The sequence below is a fragment of the Aedes aegypti genome, chromosome 1, assembly GCF_002204515.2.
Source record: "Aedes aegypti strain LVP_AGWG chromosome 1, AaegL5.0 Primary Assembly, whole genome shotgun sequence".
NCBI classification, from domain to species: Eukaryota; Metazoa; Arthropoda; class Insecta; order Diptera; family Culicidae; genus Aedes; species Aedes aegypti.
In genome coordinates, this window is record NC_035107.1 from 118,139,344 (window position 1) to 118,161,215 (window position 21,872).

Below are 21,872 nucleotides of genomic sequence, written 5' to 3' on the forward strand. Positions count from 1 at the left end.
GAAATAGGGAGAGATTGAGACAGAGAACATTTTTTTTAATGAGTACTAGATTGAAAATCACTCCGTTACCAGGAAATTAAAAACAAACAAACGTCATCTTCGCAAATTGTTTTGATACCCTAAAATCTAGTCTAGTAACCTTTGGTTTTAATTAATCCACTTAAGGTGATTATAAAACGAAGCCACACCTCAAATTTTCAAGAGCACAAGACTTGAAAACCAAACAGCGCTCCACGTTAAAAATCTATCCCATTGATCACCACCAGCAAGCAAGCAAGTTGATTGGTTTTCAACACGAACTGTTGTCAGATACTCTCGTCTTGTGCACTTGAAAATTAAAAGTTTGGCTTCGTTTTATAATCACCTTAAAGCTAAGTATGCAGTTCAGCTCAAGAAAAGTAAAAAATTCTGCTCAAGAAATGGTCAAGAAATTTTCTACAGTGAGCCCCATTTGAATTGACATTTCTTTTCAGCAGCGTACTGCGATAAAAGAAAAATGCTTTTCTTGAGCATTTCTTGCAAGAAATTTCCCACGCATCGAGATAGGCGATTACTTTTCTATTGAAGTGCATACTTCGCTTAAAAGTTTTTACAGTCTCTTTGTATGAACCAAGTGTTTTGGAACATGATTTAGGGTGGAAGACTCTATTTTGGGCATACTCACATATTTTTGGTTGTTATAGGGCAAAATTCTAACAAAAATGTTGTTTTCCATACGTTCTTTGGCTCTTAACTTTTTCAAACAACTATCGTTTAGGCAAACTTAAGTAAGAAGAATATTATTCAATCGATTTCTTAGTTTTAAACGCGCGTTTGAGAAAGATATCTCCGCGGGGAGTGGCGGGAAGCGATTTAAACGGTATAAAAAAGCTATTCTTTAAATATTCGAAGTACAGTCGCCTCTCCACATCTCGATATCGAAGGGACCATCGAGATAGGGAGAGATCGAGACAAAGAACATTAATTTAATGAACACTAGATCGAAAATCGCTCCGTTACTAGGAATATAATAAACAAACAAACTTCATTTCGAGTTTCCAAATTGTTCTGTATCGCTTAAATCTGGTTTAGTAACCTTCATATCGACAGATGGAGAGAAAATTGAGAACAACAAATCAACAGGAACACATGGAGATATGGAGATATCGAGATAAGGAGGTTATCGAGATATGGAGAGAGAGAAATCGTATGCAGAAGGGACCGAAGCAATCATCGACATAGGGAGAGATATCGAGATGCAGAACATCGAGATGTGGAGAGTCGACTGTACCTACGAAAATAAGTATTAATTTGATAAGGTTAATGACACTTGCATATAAATTTGCATCCGAAGATGTTGAATTTATTTGAAAATAGACATTGACCAGAAAAAAATAATATGATGAAATCAAAACTTGCACGGGTTTTGGTGAAAATTGATTAGTTGAGTTTTGAAGCAAAAATTAAGGGTTTTGCACATGTGCAGCTATTTAACATGTTTATTTTAAATTTGAATTCAAATTTTTTTAGTGGTTTATCTAAAGTGAATTGCAAAAGAGCAAAATATACAAACTCTCCGAAGCACATAATCGTACGTTATTTGACCATATCAATTGTTCTAAAGCGATTATACACATATATTCACATTTCACAAATATAACAGAAAGATTTAAGTGTGTTTAACGAAAATAAATGTTATTATTATTTTAAAACTATGAGTGTTTTTAATAGTAAGAAAAATCAAAATAATTCACGATTTAAAGTATATTAGTCCCCAATTTGTAATCTACAGAAAAAGGTTAGAGCTACATTATTCACGATAGCTGAACATAAAGATAGAGATTATAGGACCATTGTGCTTCGTTTTTCCTAAGAGACGTTTCATAGTTGGCCAAGCTTTAGACAATGGTTGCTAAGTTGCCTTCTGCTGAACTCACTGTACTGTTTTTTTGGCTTTGCTTTTACGAAATTTTCGATACATTTTTCATTCAACAACTTGTTGATTACCAAACATGGAACGCAACTAGTGTCGATTTTCCTTACAACAAGCATTGCGCAAGTGCCATCCAAATAAACGATTACTTTGGAAACGGCTCGATCGTTGCGAATCGACCATAATAAACAACTTTATGCATTTAAATATTTTACAAATCCAATTGTCTTCGCTCTAAAACAAAAATATTTTTAAAGAATGTCTGCCAAACATAAGATTAGACGATCCAAATACGAATCAAGTGATACCGCCATCAAAGAGGAAATGAAGAAATTCATCGAAGATTTCGAAAACCGGTTTAAAATGGTAACAATAGGTTTTGAATCCTTGATTGTTCTGTTACATAATGCTTATCGAATCTATTCTAGAAGCTACAGCACCAACCGATAGACTCGGATCTTACCCATGTCGTTCCTCGACGAATGTACGAGAAAGCCTCGAAAATTGTTCGTCTCCAGCCGTACGACGACAAAGAGTTTGAGGAAATTGTCAAGTGCCGCTTGAAGGAAGCCTTCCGTTACTACAGCATTGAGACAAAGGACTCAGATAGCCTTAGTCCGGAAAGGGGGGAAGACTTCGAAGATGGAGAGCGTCTTTCCAAGTTCGAGCTTAAGATTGACCCCAAAACGAAGCCACGGGAGCTGAAGCTGAAGGAAGTCAACTGGATGGAGAACTTCCTGAAGAAGACTCGCAAGGAACGGATCCAGTGGCAAACGAAGTTGTACAAGTCGGACAAGAAGCTGCTGGAAAAGCCACTGTTTGAACAGGTGGAAGAGCTGATCGACCTCGGGGCGCAGGATTTTGCCGAGTGGTTGAACACGCTGGGGGCGGAAAAGTCCAACATAACGAAGGACATCATCAAGCAGCTGTTCTCGATTGGGGTGGAAGGTGACTCGGCAAAGGCGCTCTACGTTGAACCGAAGGAAATCCGAGCGATTCCGGTGGAGGTGGCACGCGATTGGAATTTGCATTATGTGAGTAGAGCTCTTAACGTTCGCAATCATCGTCATCATCGAAATTACAGTTTTTCTGCTCAAAACTGAATTAATACGCTGCAAATATTTTCACTGTGTTTCGGTTGGAGAATAGAAAACAGTGAACACATTAACATGTAAAATTTGTTGATTTTGAACGAAAAAACTCCTTTTGCAAATTCTAGAATTGATGACGGATTCTGCTTTGATGAATCATTCTGCTTCCTTAATTGCGAGATTTTTAGTTGGAGTCGAGTTGAGGAGTTGGAATAACGTTTTTTTTTTTAATTATTTGTAAGTATTTTTACAAACACTACATCCACAGACAAACAGACGTAACACTCTAATTATTTTCATCGCACAGCAGAATAGCGCCCAATTATAATGTTTGGTAGTTGGCCGACAGGCCACTCGTTGCGCTCGCATCGCTTTTGTTCGAGTTTGACGTTTGCTCACTACCGCGATTGGCCAAACCAAGTATTTTTAGCATTGGGCGTCAATGTTCACTTGACTATGTTTTAAATTGATAATTCTTCTAGCTCTTACGTCTGTTTGTCTGTGCTACATCCATTTCTTATGTCTAGGTGTTCTGTGTTAGACAACACTATCATCCTAAATAAGTGGAACAAAATTTAGCTTTTAGTAACATTTGGTTAACAACATATTCACGGTGTCTCTGGTAGAACAACATTAATATAAAAAAAATCAGTATCCCTAAAACATCTACCAAATGAAAGCTTAGGCTTTCCTCTTCCATTTGAGACCAGTTTGGAAATGTTCTATCGGGGGGTCCTGAACATTTTTTTCAAAACAGGACAATGCCGTTTTTTTCACGACTGATTTCAAAATTATTGTTCACACAATCAGTTTCTTCCATGCTTATCTAGGTAGCCATGAAAAAAATGGCTACGAATAGTTAACCAATTCATGAAAAGGACTTAGCATTATAATATTTAATTTTATCCAATTACAAACACGACATGTCGACAAAGTTAATACGGTTAATACGGTTTGAAAAGGTTAACTGTATATTACTACAGATCGAAAAGGCTGTCGATCATATGCTTCGGAGTTCTCTGAAATCTTAACACGATTCAATGCAACTTGAAAATCGAAATGCACGGTTTCACTTGCTTGTTACCTGTATTTGCTTAAACCACTTCCTGTCATTTTACAAAAATCCGAGATATTGAAGCTACTGGATAAGCCACGTTTTTGAAAAGTACTCAACCTTTTCTGCAAAACCTTCACCTGGGATAAATGAATTAAGTTTAAGGTCATCTTCATGAATCACACAATTAAACTGCTGATCCTTACCCAATCCTCGGTAGTATTTGGATCAATAGATTCTACTTTTTTTGTAGATTACATTCACAACTCCTAGCGTTGGAAGGTGGTGGACAAAGTATGGGCAAGGATATGTTGAACTATGTCCCATTATACTGCTAAGCAGATTGACAATCAAATGATTCAAATCTCCAGCAATGAAGCATTGAAATTGTTCAAATGCAACAGTGTCTTCCAGATTTTCTCAATGTTGCCATATTTTCCAAGAACGCCAGGAACAACAACAAGCAGCAACAACAATTTTACGTCAGTATCCTTACTTCGGCCTTGAGTCTCGGTGACGTCGGATTTGTGCTCGATAATCGACTGGGTAACCTTTAAGGAACGTCCTCCTCCATCTACTCCAATCTTACAGAACGAACTGCCCAGTTCAATCCCCAATTACACTATATTACAGGTTTTAATACCACTTAAATGGTTCAAATGAAAGTGTAGATGTACTACCTAAAAAAACCCTGAACTGATTGGTTAAGCCTGCTGATTTTGGAAGCGATATTTGAGGCAATTTCAACATCCAAACCCTTTAGACAGCTGCTTAACTTCAACGTTCGTGTTCAGGTTTTTTGGTTGCACAGATATTGGAGTCGATATCCAATTGGATGGTAAACCGTGTAGATTCGACTGCTGTACCTGGCCCTCTTCATTTGTCGGTTTCTGTCTCATATATTTAGCATCCGTGGATACTCCAGTGGGAGCGGTCTGGATAATGCTGACAAAGTTGCGTTGCGTTGCAGCACTCGTGCAAACGCATGCCTTTGTGCTTTTCTGAGTAGCAGATCGAATACAGGTTCATTTGGCGCTTCCTTGTTGCATTATCGGTAGTACTGGGTCTACCCGGTCTACCACGTTTTCCCTTTAGCGTTGAGATTGTTGTCCTCGCAGCATTAAACATTTCACACAAACAAATACAATTGCTTCGAGTGGAAGGTTTTTAATTGTATTTATATTTACACAGTGCTATTTTCAAAGGTTTATTTCGGATACTGTTTGTAGAATAATACCAGGCTTTAATCCTGATATTGTAAAGAATGTTCTTTTCAATCATATCAACCACTTTTGCTGATCACGATTGCAGGTACAGCTTCTATAATCACAATACGCAAACTTTCAAACGATTGTCTACGTGGATTTTTGATTTCATGTTCCAGGTCTCCTGACAGAGTGTAGTGTAAATATATATGTATAAATATGTATAAAATTGTGATTATTTGAATTATTGACAGGTATACCTCTAGTCAGCAGACCAAAATGTTGATACAAAATAATAAATGTATAAACTTATCACGCGACACAAGCATCAATTCTTTGCTACACCACCTTAGAACGCGACAGCTCAAGCAATGCTGCGTTAAGGCCCCCCAAAATCAACACGATTTTTTTTCTGCGATTTCCGTTGCGTTTGTATAGATAGTATCATACAAGAGTGCTTGCAGCGATACAACGACGAAATTGCGGCGATTTTTTGTCGCTGTTGCTGCGTTGATTTGGGGGAGCATTTATTCTTGACGTTATTACTTTTCGGCCAAATTCCCTACCAATGTAATGTAATGATCCATAATGAAGTGTTTTCGCAAACGCTTAATTTATTAGCAATCGTTTAAAGCGATATCTTATAAAAGTATACTTGAATTTTAAGACGATAGCGTACTACTGAGACTAAATATAGTTTATTAATTAAAAATCTTTCAAATCTCTAAACGATAATCTTTTAATTTGAAAATTTAAGTACTGTTCTCAAACATTTTAGTTTTGAATAAATAAATAGATTGAAATTCAAAATATATAATATCGCTAATTACTGAATTTATCTGAACGGCAACACTGCCAAACCAAAAACAAGTTTGTTTCAAGGAAAACTTTGTCATGGCCTTCTACGATTCGATTGATTTGTCAGCAGATGGCACTAGCGATTCATCGTATGGTTGAAGAATATCACCTATGGTACCTATCTCTAACTAAAATATATATAAAAAAAATGTTCAGGACCCCCCGATAGAACATTTCTGAACCGGTCTCAAATGAAAGGGGAAAGCCTAAGTTTTCATTTGGTGAGTGTTTTAGCGATACTGATTTTTTTGTATTAATGTTTTCTACTAGAGACACCGTGTATTACATTTAATTTGCCGTAGCAGTTCAGAATTTTTACAGATGATTTAATATCACCAGCTTATGAGAGAGAAAAAAAGTTTCCAATTTACTAAACCTAACTTAACCCAAATATACAACGCGTTAATCGTGGCAATCGAAGATTGAATCGATTTCACTGCGGAACACGTTTTTGTCTCCAGCATCAAAATACCCCTATTTACTTAATTAAGGGTTGCTGAATCAATTGCCGTTTACAGAAATATCATAGCACGTCTAGTTTTTGAGATATTGGTTGTTAAAAATGCAAAAATTGATATTTCAGCCAACTTGCATGCAAGTTTGCCAGCTTGTAAGGCAACTTATTAGCTTAATTTGCCACAGAATTCAAACTTTATGTGTATAATAATACTAATCATCAATGTTCATAATGCTTTTGATGCGCAAAAGCTATTTTTTGATGGTTTAGAAAAGTATTGTGTTTTGCCATATAAGAGAAACGAAGATTTTTGTATGGAGACTGCAAGCATGTTGAAAAAAACGGTTTAATCTAAATTTAATCGTGAAATTTCAACCAAAATATATCTAAAACGAAAGTTTAAGTCCTTTTTGCATGCTTGGTGGATAAGATCACAAAAAAGTTTGATAAAATATACTTCAAATTTTGGGTAAACATCAATAAAACCAATTTTTTACACAACTTTGGCGACCTGTAGCTAAAAATTGTGACGTGCTGGGAAATTTCTGAGAACGGCATCAGATTCAGCAACCCCAAATCTACTAGAGACACATAATTTGATCCTTGAGACACGCAAAAATGTCATTTTTGTTGCGCTGTGTTTTTGTCTAAAATTATTATTTATTTTATTTGAAATTTGTACCAATGTTTCAATATTGGAAATTCTATGTAACCTTATGGTACTATACCAGGAATGAAGCTTCAGAATCATTTTCAAAATTTTATTTCGAGTCCTCTGCAGAGCTTTTTTCCTGGTATTACAACAGCTAGTCCATATTGGTACAGCATACAACATGGCTGGCCTGAAAATTTGTTTGAAGATCAAAAGCTTGTTCTTAAGAAAAGTTTGGATTTTCTATTAATAAGGGGATAAAGACATTTTACATTTGTTGCATATTGGAACCCCTCTTAACGTGACAACAAGTCTAATTGAAGGTTCCGAATAAAGAGTTTTTGGTTTATGCGAGAATATTATCAGTTGAGTTTTGTAAGCATTAGGAGAAATCTTCCATTTCTGCAATATGAAGAAAATATATCCAATTTTTTGCAATCTACTACAGATGAAACGCGAGTTTTGTCCTTTGGCGGAGAGGCCTGCGTCATCCGCAAACAAAGATTCTTGACATCCCTGAGGTAACTCAGGTTAGTTAGGTGTGAAAATATTGTAATATTATACAAATGCTGCCTTGAGGAACATCAGCTTTTACAGGAAGTCTTTCAGGTTTGGAATTCCGATAATTAACCTGAAGTGTACGATTTGATAGATAACTTTGAATAATTCTAACAATGTACACTACCCGTCATAAATACGGACTCACTAAAATAAGTATTGCAACACTCAGCTGAATATTGAATCACCCTGAAAAGTTTAGCATCACCCCAAAACAGGTAAATTTACATTGCTATATCTCGAGATCCTTACGTCTTGCAAAGAAGCGATCTTCAGCAAAGTTGTTCAGGGTGTTTAGTGGCACTGCCTTAAGGGCAGGCTCAAACTTCCGAATCGAGTTAGGCTGGGAGAGCTGTCATCAGAATGACTGCTCCGTTTGAATATTTAAACTCAACTGACTATATTATACTTTTTCTATTCACAGAGTTTGTATTTGTGTTTAGCTTCGTGTTTATCTTCGTGGTGCCGGGTGCACCAGTGCTCCGTCGTGATGGGGGATCGGATGACCCCCGCCGCTCAAACACCCAGGTTCCTCCTCCGGGTTTCGGTTTCTAGCGACTTGATTCGTCGCGCGTTGTGCCGCCACTTCCAGATAATGACGGCCGCCACCAGGACGGCGATAAATGCTCCATCCATCGAATATGATACCACATCGTGTGCGGTGATGCTGTTTTCGATGGTTTCTTCGTTTCCAAACGGCCACATTGTTGCAGCTTATTCGTTGACACTGGGTGGCATAACTCTTGGAGCTACGGTTTTATCGGACCTCCGAGTCCTCTTCGCTGCATCGCAAGTAGCACATTTAGTGCTGACTCGTCAATCTTGGTGCCACGAGGTTCTTGTTGTGGTGAACCTCGTGGACTTTTGCCGTTTTGAAATGTCGGCAGTTCCCATAGTCTGGGTGTTTTTCGTTGGAACTTGCATGATAGCAATTCTTGTTGCTGGGAGTGTGCAACATTGTTGCAGTTGAGGGTTAGGGTTCACTCAACCGACTCCATTTTCTCCCCCCCTTGGGACGTAGCCGTCCGTCCCAAATATTATTTGATGCTTCCGGGGGTTGGTCTTCTTCCAATTCTTCTTCGGCAGGTTGTACTGCTGCGTTGTTATCTGCACGTGGTGTGCATTCTTCCACCGTCTCTACGTTGTCGGCTGCTTCTTCTGATTGCTTCTCAGCTGCGATGGGTAGGGGAGCTAGTACCCTTACATTCCGCTTGTAGATGCCCGTTGCCGTTCGTATCGTGGCTACTCTAACGACGTCATCTGGTCCTTTGAATACTTCTGTAACTACTCCCATGGGCCAGTTTGCCATTGGAACGTGATCGTCCCCGATAAGAACTATTTCTCCTACTTCTAGGTTACGTTGCTGGCTATTCCATTTTGCGTAGTTCCTCAATTGTTGTAGGTACTCTTCTCGCCATCGCCTCCAAAATTGTTGGGCTTGATGGTATATGCGTTTCCATCGTACATGTAAGCCGACGGATTCTGCTTCTTCTGCCGGTACTGGCATTGAGTAGATTGGTCTTCCTATCAAAAAATGTGCTGGAGTTAGAGGTTCCAGCGCTTCTACACTTGTGAGAGGTGCTGTCAAAGGCCTCGAGTTCATGGTGGCCGCAATTTGATGAAATAGCGTCTGCAATTCCGTAAGTGTAAACTGAGCGCCTCGTCCGGCGCCCTTGAATAATCGCTTCGCAGTTTTAATGTTTGCTTCCCAAAGTCCGCCAAAGTTAGGGCTTCTCGGGGGAATAAAGGAGAAGTTGATGCCTTTATCTGCTGCTAAGGCGATGATATTATGTTGAAATAACTCCTTGTTGTAAATTCTCCTTAGATGGGCGAGTTCCCTGCTTGCACCAACGAAGTTACGCCCGTTATCGGAATAAATTATTTCCGGTCTTCCTCTTATAGATGTGAACCTAATCAGGGCGGATATGAACGCGCCGGCTGACTGATTTTCTACTACCTCCAGGTGTATTGCCTTCGTTGCGAGGCACACGAAAATGCACACGTGGACCATGCTTTTTGTACGTGATTTGTTTCCTGCGGTCACTGTGAATGGCCCGCATAGATCTACTCCTGTGTGAGTGAATGCAGGTGATGGATTCACTCGCGGATGCGGTAATTGACCCATTTGTTGGGTTAGTTGTTTCGGACGGTTTCGAGCGCATAGCATGCACCTGTTGAGTACGCCCAATACGATTTTTCTCAAGTTTCGCATCCAATACTTCCTTCTGAACTCCACTAGTACTAATTCAGTTCCAGCGTGAAATGTTACTCGGTGGATATGTTCTACTATCACCTTGGTAAATGGATGATCGCTCGGGATGAGAATTGGCATCTTTTGCGAGCTAGACAGATCTGCTAGATTGAGCCTTCCTGTTATGTGTATAAGCCCGTTAATTAGTTTAGGCTTCACATGTTGAAATCTTCCTTGCGGGATTATTTCTCTCTTCTCTCGCATGGCCTGAGCCTCTTCGGGGAACTTAACTAGTTGCATCACTCGGATTGCAAGGTTCAGTCCTTCTTCCAGATCGTTTGTAGTAAGAGGTCCTACTTTTGGTTCCGTGTAACGACCTCTGGCTCTAATACTTGGTGATTTAGCCATGAAATTGTTGATGGCTCTGGCGATGAGCGCAAAGTGTCTGCGCGTCCTTCTGAATGAGTTGTGGCATCTGTATTGCTCGATGTAGTCCTCGGTAGGTGTGGCTTTCGCTGCAGCCATGCAAACTTTTCTCACTTCTCCTTCCACTGCTGCTTCCGTTTCCTCGATTGGGAGGTCTGGGTAGGTTTCCGTCGTGAGAAAATCTAGTCCGTTTAACCAAATTTTCCTTTTGCTTCCCATCAGAGTCTTCACGGTGGTTCCGCGTGAGACTAGGTCTGCGGGATTATCTGTTGTATTGACGTAGTGCCAATTTTCTGCGGCTGTCAATCGTTGGATTTTTCGGGTTCGGTTTCGAATGAAAACCTCCCATCTGCTAGTTGGAGTCTTGATCCATGTTAGTGCGATTTGGGAATCGCACCAATAATGCTCTGCGGTGATCCGTTTTTTGACTATCTTTCGAATCCGCTCGCAGACTTCCGCTAGTAGCAATGCGGCTTGCAGTTCCAGTTTTGGAATTGTAGCCTTGTTCTTCTCCGATGATTCTTCTTCTTCATCCTCTGTGGGGGATTCTACTGATGATTCGGCTTCCTGACTTTTTTGAGTCATGCTCTTCGGCGCCACTCTTGATTTGGCGCATAGTAGTCGTGACATGGTTTGCTGGCCTTGAGTTTTGGCCACCATGTAAATGGCGCAGCCGTAGGCTTTTCCTGATGCGTCGGAAAAGCCATGCAACTCTAATGAGTCGCATTCACTTGGGAACGCTTGCCTTGGTAACGTGAAGTTCCTCAAGCCTTCCAATTGCGCTTGAAATTTGTTCCAGTTAAGTAGAGTTTCCTCGGAAACAGGTTTGTCCCATTCCAAATTTGTCTTCCACACTTCCTGCAGCAGGAGCTTTGCCTTGATGATCACCGGCTGTATGAAGCCGAGAGGATCGAATAGTTTGAGAATCTTGGATGCTAACTGTCGCTTGGTGATTTCCTTCGAGGGTCCTTCCGTATTGACCATTGCGAAGTTGAATACGTCCTGGACTGGATTCCAGGCAATTCCGAGTGTTTTGATGATTTCTTGGCCGCCGATTATTACTGCTTCCTCCATGTCTTCTTTGTTGATGTCTTCTGTAACTTGTGGATCGTTTGATGCCCACTTCCTGAGAGGGAAGCATCTCTTCTTCAGTGCTGATGTAACTCCTTCCTTCAACTTCTTCAAATCATTGATGTTTGCTGCTCCGAGCATCAGGTTATCGACGTAAAAACAATTCTCGATAGCTTCAGCCACATGAGGATAGGTTTCTTTTTCTTCCACTGCTACTTGCTTCAATGCTCGGCAGGCTAGGAAAGACGATGATGCTTCACCATAGGTGACTGTGGTCAACCGATATGCACGGATTGGTTGACTTTGATCTTTCCTGAAGAGAATGCACTGGAACCAGGTATCGGGATCTGCTACTTTCACCTGGCGGTACATTTTTGCCACATCGGCCATCAGCACTACGTTGTGCCCACGAAAGTCGATCAGCACATCGTTCAGATCTCTCTGAACGTTGGGGCCTACGAGTTGAATGTCGTTGAGAGATACTCCACTGGTGGTTTTCGCACTCGCGTCAAATACCACTCTTAGCTTCGTTGACGTGGAATCTGGCTTCTCCACGCAGCTGTGCGGAATGAAATATCGCACATTGTGTAAGTCTTCCTCGGAGATGGGCTCCATGTGACCCATCTGAATGTATTCCTCCATAAATTTGCGATATTCGGCGTATTTTTGTTGGTTAAAAGCTAATCGCCGCTCCAGAGCTAAAAACCTCTTTCTAGCTTGTTCGAAGGACTGTCCCAGGTGCTGGTGATCACTCCTGAGCGGCATTCGTACTATGTATCTGCCATCTGCATCTTTAGTGGTGTTTTTGATAAAGTTTTCTTCCGCTTCTTTGTTGAGGCTTTCTGGAGCCTCTGTTTCTCTTCCGAGTTCTTCGATTTTCCAAAACTGCTTGAACAATTCATGTAGTTCATGGTTGGTTACTTCTTCCTTTGGGGCTTCTTCAATTTTAGCGCAGGTTAGCGCCAAGCTTCTACATGAATCATTTAGGACGCCTACTGCAAGCCAGCCGAATGAAGATTCTTGGAAGGTGGGTCCTCTTCCTTGCCGCAATTGATTCGTTTTAAGTATTTGGTAAAATACTCTTGCTCCGAGGAGTATATCTACTTGGCTGCTGAGATTGAAATTTGGATCTGCTAAGGGTATGTCTGCTGGTATGTCCAAATCACTCCAAGGGATTGTGTAGATTGGTTGGTGGTCTACTATCTTCCTAACTATTGAAAGCTCAATATCCATGTACATATTTTCGCGTTGGGAGCTTATGCGAGCGAAAATCTTCCTGTCTACGTCTAGCGAACCACCTATTCCAGCGAGGCGCATTTTGTTTTTGTATTGAGGCAATTGCAGTTGAATTGCCGCTTCTTCAGTGATGGTTTCTGCTTGGCTGCCGGAGTCGAGAATACATCTCATCTCGTGCCACTTCCCTTCGCTACCGCCTACCCAGATGATTGCGGTAGCAAGAAAAACAAAATTGCGCTCCGACTCTAGTCACTTGGTTTGACTAGGTCCTGCTTCTGGCTCTTTCGTTGGCTTGTTGCTAGGTGGGGTGGGAGTTGGCTTTTCTCCGCGGGTCTCGTGCAGAAGAGTGTGATGGCGTCCCTTGCATTCCTTGCATCTTCCCGTGTTTTTGCACATCTTGATTCCGTGGCCCTTTTGTAGGCAGTTAAAGCAATGCTGTGATTGCTTTACCATTTCCAATCTGGCTGGAACTGATTGGTTTAGGAAGGTGTCACATCTGTAGATAAAGTGCCCGGCCTTTCCACACATTGAGCACTTTATTTCTGCATGAGCGGGCTTCTTGTAGGCCGGGTTGGCCGCAAATGCTACAACTTTGTTGTAGGGATGTTTTGGGTGTTCAGTGGATACGTTGCAACAGAGCTGGTTTGCAATCCGCTCTAGTTCCTTCTTGAATTCGTCCCAATTGTATATGGTCTGGAGATCTAGCTTGTCCTCCAGCTTTGCTAGTGTTTGTTCGTCGATTCGCTCTTTGACCAGGCAGATCAGGAGCCCATTAGCTATGCATTTCATACTAGCTGGTGCTTCACCGGCGATTTGCCGGGTTGACGTCATCATTGTATCCACCGCATCCACAATGTTAAGGAGTGCTTTTGCATTTTGCTTCTGCGGGCGCTTGATTTTTAAAACCTTCTGAAAATGTCCTTCGAATGCTATGCGCTTCTTGTAGAAGCGTTCTTCCAATTTTATCCAGGCGTCGTCGAAACTCAGCTCGGAGTCTTCAAATGCCTTGCAGGCATTGTAGGCGGGTTCGAATCCTTCCAGTCCCTTTTGCAGGAACACGTATTTTTCTGCGTCCTCGGTTATGGTTGCTATCCGCTTTTCAAAACGCCCTTTGAAGGATAGCCATTCCGTCGGCGATCCTGAGAATTTTGGCAGCTCAATTCTAGGTAGATTGGCTGACTTAGTGGCGCCTGCTGCTATCATCGATTGGTCTATAGCACTGGCGCCGGCCGCTGGTTCGCTTCCGCTTCTCCTGCTTTCTTGTTTGTCCGCCAATTTCTTCAGACGGACGAATTCCGTCTTAACTTTGATGAATATCTGCATCATTGGGGCCCTTCGTTGTGAGGTGCCCGTGATGCCTTCCAGCTTGAGAAGCACTGCCGAGGCTTGCTGCCATATCTCGTTAAGAAGTTGGTCGCGCGCTTCCAGCTCTGAGGACGACGGTAGATTTCGAGCATCTACTCCTGCGGTGAAGGTTTCCAGGTCCTTTAGCGATCCTTCGATAGCCGTAAGCTGCCTAGTCAGCGTCACGGCCAAGTCGTTGTCGTCTTCCACGGGCATTTTGTCAATATAAATAAATTAGAACGGACTTACTTGGATTTATTTATGTTTTCCGGGTTGATACCGCTGGGCCGCTGCGGGATTTAGTTACCGCTGCGGATTTGCTGCTGTGATCGCTGTGGGTTTGGTTACTGCTGCGGGGCCGCTGCTGTTGGCTGCTGTGGGTTTGGTAACCGCTGCTGTGGCCTCTGTGGGCTTTCACGCACTTCCACGTTCAATTTTTGCAAAACTTTATAATCCGATGTAACTAACAAGGTAAACAAATCGGAGTTTTCGGTAGTTCGCGTCAAACACTTGCAAGTAAAGTTTTTTCTTCCACTTAGTTTTCACCCGCTCGGAGGCGGTGCGCACTTTTTATTAAATTAGTTTTCACCCATTCGGGGGCTGCGCAAACCTTTCCTTCCACTTAGTTTTCACTCAAGGGTGGCACGCACTTTTCGGTCAGATAGTTTTCACCTACTCGGGGGCGGTGCGCACCTTTTCGTTCTTTGGTCACTTTTTTACCCACAGGGGTGCGTCTTTCACTACACTTGCCTCTGGGGGCTTAGTTTCACTGTTCGGTTATTTTTTCCAATTTGGGCACTTGGACCTGCACTACTTAACCACTGGGGGGATTATTTTCACTCCCAAGAGAATTGCTGATTCAATTTTTCTTCACTGGGGCCTGCACTACGTCACCTCTTGGGGGACTATTTTCACTGTTAAGCGAGTTGTTCTTCTAGTATTTTCTCTGCGGGTTTGCACTACACTACCTCTTGGGGGATTGTATTCATTTTTTTGGTCGAATTTCTTCTTGATTTTCCGTGATAGGCAACGTTGTCCATCACGTCGGGGTCACCAATGTTTAGTGGCACTGCCTTAAGGGCAGGCTCAAACTTCCGAATCGAGTTAGGCTGGGAGAGCTGTCATCAGAATGACTGCTCCGTTTGAATATTTAAACTCAACTGACTATATTATACTTTTTCTATTCACAGAGTTTGTATTTGTGTTTAGCTTCGTGTTTATCTTCGTGGTGCCGGGTGCACCAGTGCTCCGTCGTGATGGGGGATCGGATGACCCCCGCCGCTCAAACACCCAGGTTCCTCCTCCGGGTTTCGGTTTCTAGCGACTTGATTCGTCGCGCGTTGTGCCGCCACTTCCAGATAATGACGGCCGCCACCAGGACGGCGATAAATGCTCCATCCATCGAATATGATACCACATCGTGTGCGGTGATGCTGTTTTCGATGGTTTCTTCGTTTCCAAACGGCCACATTGTTGCAGCTTATTCGTTGACACTGGGTGGCATAACTCTTGGAGCTACGGTTTTATCGGACCTCCGAGTCCTCTTCGCTGCATCGCAAGTAGCACATTTAGTGCTGACTCGTCAATCTTGGTGCCACGAGGTTCTTGTTGTGGTGAACCTCGTGGACTTTTGCCGTTTTGAAATGTCGGCAGTTCCCATAGTCTGGGTGTTTTTCGTTGGAACTTGCATGATAGCAATTCTTGTTGCTGGGAGTGTGCAACATTGTTGCAGTTGAGGGTTAGGGTTCACTCAACCGACTCCACAGGGGATCAAGGACATCCGGAAGGCAAACAGTTTGGTTCGCGATTTTGCCGCTAGGTGGCGGTAGTGAGCATGTAAAATTGAGCATTTTAAACTAGTTGTAGCTTACACTCAGGCAAATGGACTATCGATAAACATAGGAACCCCTTTATGAAAATTCGCCACAAGGAATCGGGTTGAAATTCATAAATTTGCCTTATGAAACCGAAATTTGAAAACAAAAATAGTTTTCGCGGCAACCTTGAATCGAATCAAGGACCTTGCGATCGATAGGCTCGTGCGTACACCCCGCGCCTATCGACGCCTTGGTATGGAGGGGTGCTGAAACGATACATAAAGCGTTCGTATTGCAATAATCGTTACATCTTTCATAAGGCAAAATGTATGAATTTCGATAGTCCAGTTCGCTGCGTGTATGATTCACAAGAGATAGAAAGTTCGGGTCTTCGGCAAAGTTGTTCAGAGGATCAAGGACAGTCGGAAGACAAATAGTTTAGTTCGCGATTTTGCCGCTAGGTGGCGGTAGTGAGCGTGTAAAATTGAGCATTTTAAACTAGTTGTAGCTTGTGATTCACAAGAGATAGAAAGTTCGGGTCTTCGGCAAAGTTGTTCAGAGGATCAAGGACAGTCGGAAGACAAATAGTTTAGTTCGCGATTTTGCCGCTAGGTGGCGGTAGTGAGCGTGTAAAATTGAGCATTTTAAACTAGTTGTAGCTTGTGATTCACAAGAGATAGAAAGTTCGGGTCTTCGGCAAAGTTGTTCAGAGGAGCAATCAAATCTGAAACACTTGAATATAAAGTGAATGAGACCTGAATGCCTTAAAGTTACGTCAAAAAACAAACATCAATTACATGGATATTGAACTAAACAATCTTGAAACACGTACATAAAGTGATTCAAGCATGAATCACTTGAAAATGATGTGAACCAGCCCTAACCTGCTTAAATATGAAGTCATACCTGAAAAAATGTAAAATTCTAGATGAATCAAACCTGAACCACTTGAATATGAAGTAATTCGTTCTTGAAATATGTGAATATGAAGTGTCCGAATCACTTGCAGCACTTGAATATAGAGCGAATCAAACCTGAATCACTTGAATATGGAGCGAATACGACATGAATCACTTGGATATGGAGCGAATCAAGCATAAATCACTGGAAATAAATCCGAAATATCTTGAATCTATGTAAATAAAAATGGAGTGGTGTTTGTATGTCACGAAATGGCTTGAGAACGGTCCAACGGATTGACGCAAGATTTTCAATGTTGCACTCCTTAAGAGATGCGACGTGTTCTTGCGAGGAAAAAGTTCGGGAAAGTCGCTGGATTTATCGAGAAAATGGGAGAAGACTTAGGTGTCATTTGTATGAGGGATTTGACGTTTTCCAACAGCCTATTTGATGGCAAGACAAAGTTTGCCGGGACCACTAGTATGAAATAAATCAGACCTGAAACTCTTGTACATAAAGTGAATCAAACTTGAACCATTTGAAAATGAAGTGAATCAAGCATGAATCACTTGAAATCATTTGAACATTAAGTGAATCAAACCTGAAACAGTCGTATATGAGTGAATCAGGTAAGAATCACTAGGATATGGAGCGAACTGAATCACTTGAATATGAAATGAATCTATTCTGAATCACTTAATTATAAAGTGAATCTGATGTAAAACACTTGCGGGTATGGAACATGAGTGAATTTGACATGATTTTTGGCTACATATTCAAGTCAAACCTGAATTACTTGAATATAGAGTGGATAAAACTCGAAAGCAGTGTTGCTCAGACTCATTTCTGAACTACAAAGCCACAAACTACTACAACCATGTTCTATCCTCCTAAGATAGAAAAGCAAATGGTTAAGCTTGAGTACTGCACACAAAATCGATCAATTTTGATCCCAGAGAGCCACAATTCAAGTTTCGGTGAAATGAAATGAGTGAGTGAGTGAGTGAGTGCGAATCATTTCACCGAAACTTGAATTGCGGCCCACCGAGATCGAAACTGTCGGATCCCATGTGCAACACTCAAGCCCAACCACCTCCCCCTCCATCTCAGGAATACAACGCACAGTTATAACAGTTTATGGCTTCACAATTCGATTTTCGGGGAAATGAGTCTGGTCAACACTGCTTGAAAGACATGAATTTAAAGAGACAGACATCAATCACTTGGATATGAAGTCAATCAAACATGAACCACTTGTATGTCAAGAGATTCTGACTTAGATAATATGAATATGATGAATATGAGTCCTGACTGAATCACTCGCATGGAGTAAGTCAACTATGAATAGAATAACGACTATTTATTTCGTTCTTAAACGCTAACAGTTGTCACCAGCGGCAAACAGTACAGACAACAGCCTTTCGAACATTCTGTTTCTCTCACTGACCGCCGAGCGGCGACACTGATGTTTGTATTCCACTGAACGCGCTACGCTGGATTCTCAAATTTCTCAAACTTCCAACACTAGCGCATGGAAGAATGGTAGTCGCGAACTGTCAAAACGAATGAAAAATAATGAAAAACATGGATTACAAGCAATTAGGAAACTGGATCGAATAAGTAGTGATTAGAAATTAAGTGTAATGTTAAAGCATAACTTTTTGTGTTTAGTTCATGTTCCATGGTGCTTTTTTTGCTTCAGGATTTAGTTTTGACTACCGCTGAAAAAGACCCATCTATTGCCGTTTCAGTTTTGAATATCGCCCTATTGTAAAATCCCTAAGGAATTCCTTAAGGAGCTACTGAAGGAAATCCGGAACGAACTCCTGGAGGAATTCCTGATGAACTATTAACAGAACTCCTAAGAGAACTCTTGGAAAATTTCTGAACAAACTCCTGGATAAATTCCTGAAGATACTCCTAAGAGAACTCCTGGAACAATTCTTGAAGAAACTCCTGGAGGAATAGGGTAACGACTGTTTATTTTGTTCTCAAACGCTAACAGTTGGCGCCAGCGGCAAAAATTACAGACAACAACCTTTCGAACATTCAGTTTCTCTTACCGGCCGCCGAGCGGCGACACTGATGTCTGTAATCCGCTCACTGATCGCGCTACGCTGGATTCTCAAATTTCTCAAACTTTCAACACAAGCGCATGGAAGAATGGTAGTCGGAGAACTGTCAAAACGTATGGAAAATAATTGAAATCGTAAATTGCTTGCAATTAGGAAACTGAATCAAAAAAGTAGTGATTAGAAATCAAGTGTAAAGTGAATACATAACTTTTTGTGGTTAGTTCATCTTCCATGGCGCTTTCTTTGCTCCAGGATTTCGTTTTTACTATCATTGAAAAAGAGCCATCTATTGCCTTTTGAGTTTTGAATATCGCCCTATTCCTAACCTGTAGGCTACGGGGCTGACATAAAAAATTCAAATTGCTCGTATACATTCGGAGTATTGTTGACAAAGTTATTCCAGAACATCTCAGGGTCAGGAAGGGTGAAAATCACATAAACTTCCTTTTAGAACTCGTTTATCATTTGGAAACGACCATTATCTACCGAGGTTTATAAATTATTTTAAGCAAGTGATGTCTACGTTTAGTGGTTTACATCACTCTTTAAGTTCTCACAGACGTATCCATAAATTTTGACAGGATATTGGAAGTCATCCAAATCGTCCTGGAGTTCAGGTCCTTTCGATCTATCAAATATACTTCAGTCTATACTCACCCAATTCTCGTGAAACATTCTTATTCCTATGGGATGATATACAAATTATGTCACTCTAAATTTCAACAGAATCGAGAACCCCGCGGCTAATCTTAAAACTTTTCGTGTTATCTGAATTCTCAAGGGATTTACAACTTTCAGCAAGGCACCTCATTGTTTATTCATGGAATCCTCCAACAATCTAAAATTCCAGTACGGGTGATACATATTCAAAAATAAAACAGAAGAATTCATAATTTGCCTAGAAATGTGTTCCGGGAATTAGCCTGATGCGTCTTCTTCTTCTTGGCATTAACGTCCCCACTGGGACAGAGACGACTACTCAGCGTAGTGTTCTAAGAGCACTTCCACAGTTATTGACTGAGAGCTTACTTTGCCTAAATTGCCAATTTCGCATTCGTATATTCTGTGGCAGGATGATACTCAATGCTCAGGGAAGTCAAGGAAATTTACATTACGAAAAGATCCTGGACCGACCGGGAATCGAACCCAGACACCTTCAGCATGGCTTTGCTTTGTAGCCGCGGACGTTAATCACTCGGCTAAAGAAGGCCCCATATTTCGAAGGATTATCTTGATTTAATTGTGATTACTGAGTGGCAATTTTTTCAAAGATTTCTTGGGAAACTTAAATGATACTTTGCGAAATCAATAAAGAATTCCTGAAGTAATTTCTAAACAGATTCTGGTTGAAATTAAAAAAAAATGTCGTACAAATAGGGGAAAAGCGCAAACTTTGACCCATTCATACGATTTTGGCCTACTTTGTATGATAATTCGAAAATTGGAACAGAATTCTTGTAGGTCGAAAACTAGTGCATCTCCCCTATGTGTATCAGACAAAGTTCGAGTTTTTAATGGTCATTTTGAAAGGAACTCCATCTGTGCAACTTTTGTAACTGCTTTGAAGCCTTTATATGTCTAAATAAAAGTGATTTGCTGCTACATTTTCGATTCAGACTGTTGTGCAATGACATAAAGATGAGCATTAAATTATTAAATCGTTTGTCGTTATTGAAACATATGCCTTATCAATGCAGTTCACCTGCAGTTAACATTATAAACTGTAAGCACGCTTTATCCACAAAAGCTCAAGTAACCCCTTTTTCGTTTCCCTCACAATTCCCACAGATGGCACTGCAGCGCAAAATCGCCCAGGTGATGAAAAGCGACCGTCGGCAGGCGAAAGTCCGCGAGCGCCATGTAGCTTTCGGGCGAACGCTTCCGATGGACATGCGCAGATTCAAACGGTTCGACGATATCGATGAGATTGTGCCCAACTTTCCCGAGGAGGTCAAAACGTTCCAGAAGGTGTTCAAGGGCATTTGCCACCTGCGTTCGGTGAAGATTTTGGTGGACCATCTGAAGGAGCACCCGGATATTCATCGGCCGAAATATTTGGTCAACCAGGGCATGTTTAAACCGAAGGAGCAGAAACCAAGCGATCACGTGCCGCTGTACAAACACTACTTCAAAGGGTATCCGGCATCGGGGAAGGATTTGAAAATGTAGAAAATGGGAACAATTAGTCGTTGTATCTAGTAACAAATGTATTACAATAAATTGATACCGTGAATACAACCATGACGATGTTATAGTGACTAAATTACTGTAAACTTCGTCTTGCCATCGAGTAGGCTGTTAAAAACCGCTATGAATCATCCCATACAAAATGACAGTTCCGTTCAGTCCCGTTTTTCCTATTTTCCCGGTGAACATCCTGGAACTTTTATACACACAAACACGTCGGAACCCTTGACGAACAAAATGGAAAAAGAATCATCCAAATCCGTTGCCCCGTTCGTGAGCCATTTCGTGACATACAAACACCATTCCATTTTTATTTATATAGAACTTCTTCATCTGATTTGCGTAAATCGGTAAAAAATAATTGGGTGTTAGGACCACCGAGAATGTCAGTAAATTAGGAAAAATCGCTATGGACCGATGCACGAGTTCACTTTCTGACGTTTGAGCGGTGCCGTGTTATTTACGTGACTATGGCAACTAGTGAATTCGGCACCGCTCAAACGTCAAATTAGTGAACTCGTGCATCGGTCCATACACCGAAAACAAAGATTTTGCAGAGGGCTATCCTTTAATATCATTTGTCGAGAGAAAATGAATCATGATGATATTTGCGGTTGAATTTCGCATGGCAATAAGTTTCATTCTACTGACTTTTCGGTGGTTCAAAATTTCCGTTAAAATTCCCGTTAAAATTTTCTGATCCCAGTTTTCCAATCTAAGTGTATATTTTTAAGCTCAGCTTTGTATTTTTTTATAATTCTTTATTAGGATCATTCCAAACATTACATTCATTTATTTATCAAGGTGTTCTGTGTTAGACAACACTATCATCCTAATT

General features: G+C 41.2%; 1 protein-coding gene across 1 annotated transcript; it reads left to right on the forward strand.

The window, feature by feature from the left end:
* The first annotated feature begins 1,902 nt into the window (after positions 1-1,902).
* On the forward strand, positions 1,903-21,066 carry LOC5565273. The gene is made up of 3 exons (XM_001649552.2): positions 1,903-2,278; positions 2,341-2,946; positions 20,636-21,066. Exons 1-3 carry the CDS (start codon positions 2,171-2,173, stop codon positions 21,014-21,016), a joined length of 1,095 nt encoding a protein of 364 aa, XP_001649602.2. The 5' UTR covers positions 1,903-2,170; the 3' UTR covers positions 21,017-21,066.
* Positions 21,067-21,872: the final 806 nt, after the last annotated feature.

Coding starts and splice junctions, on each gene's coding strand:
- LOC5565273 (XM_001649552.2), top strand. CDS start 2,171: ATGTCTGCCAAACATAAGATTAGACGATCCAAATACGAATCAAGTGAT. Junction 2,279..2,340: donor TCGAAAACCGGTTTAAAATG/GTAACAATAGGT, acceptor AATCTATTCTAG/AAGCTACAGCACCAACCGAT. Junction 2,947..20,635: donor GCGATTGGAATTTGCATTAT/GTGAGTAGAGCT, acceptor CAATTCCCACAG/ATGGCACTGCAGCGCAAAAT.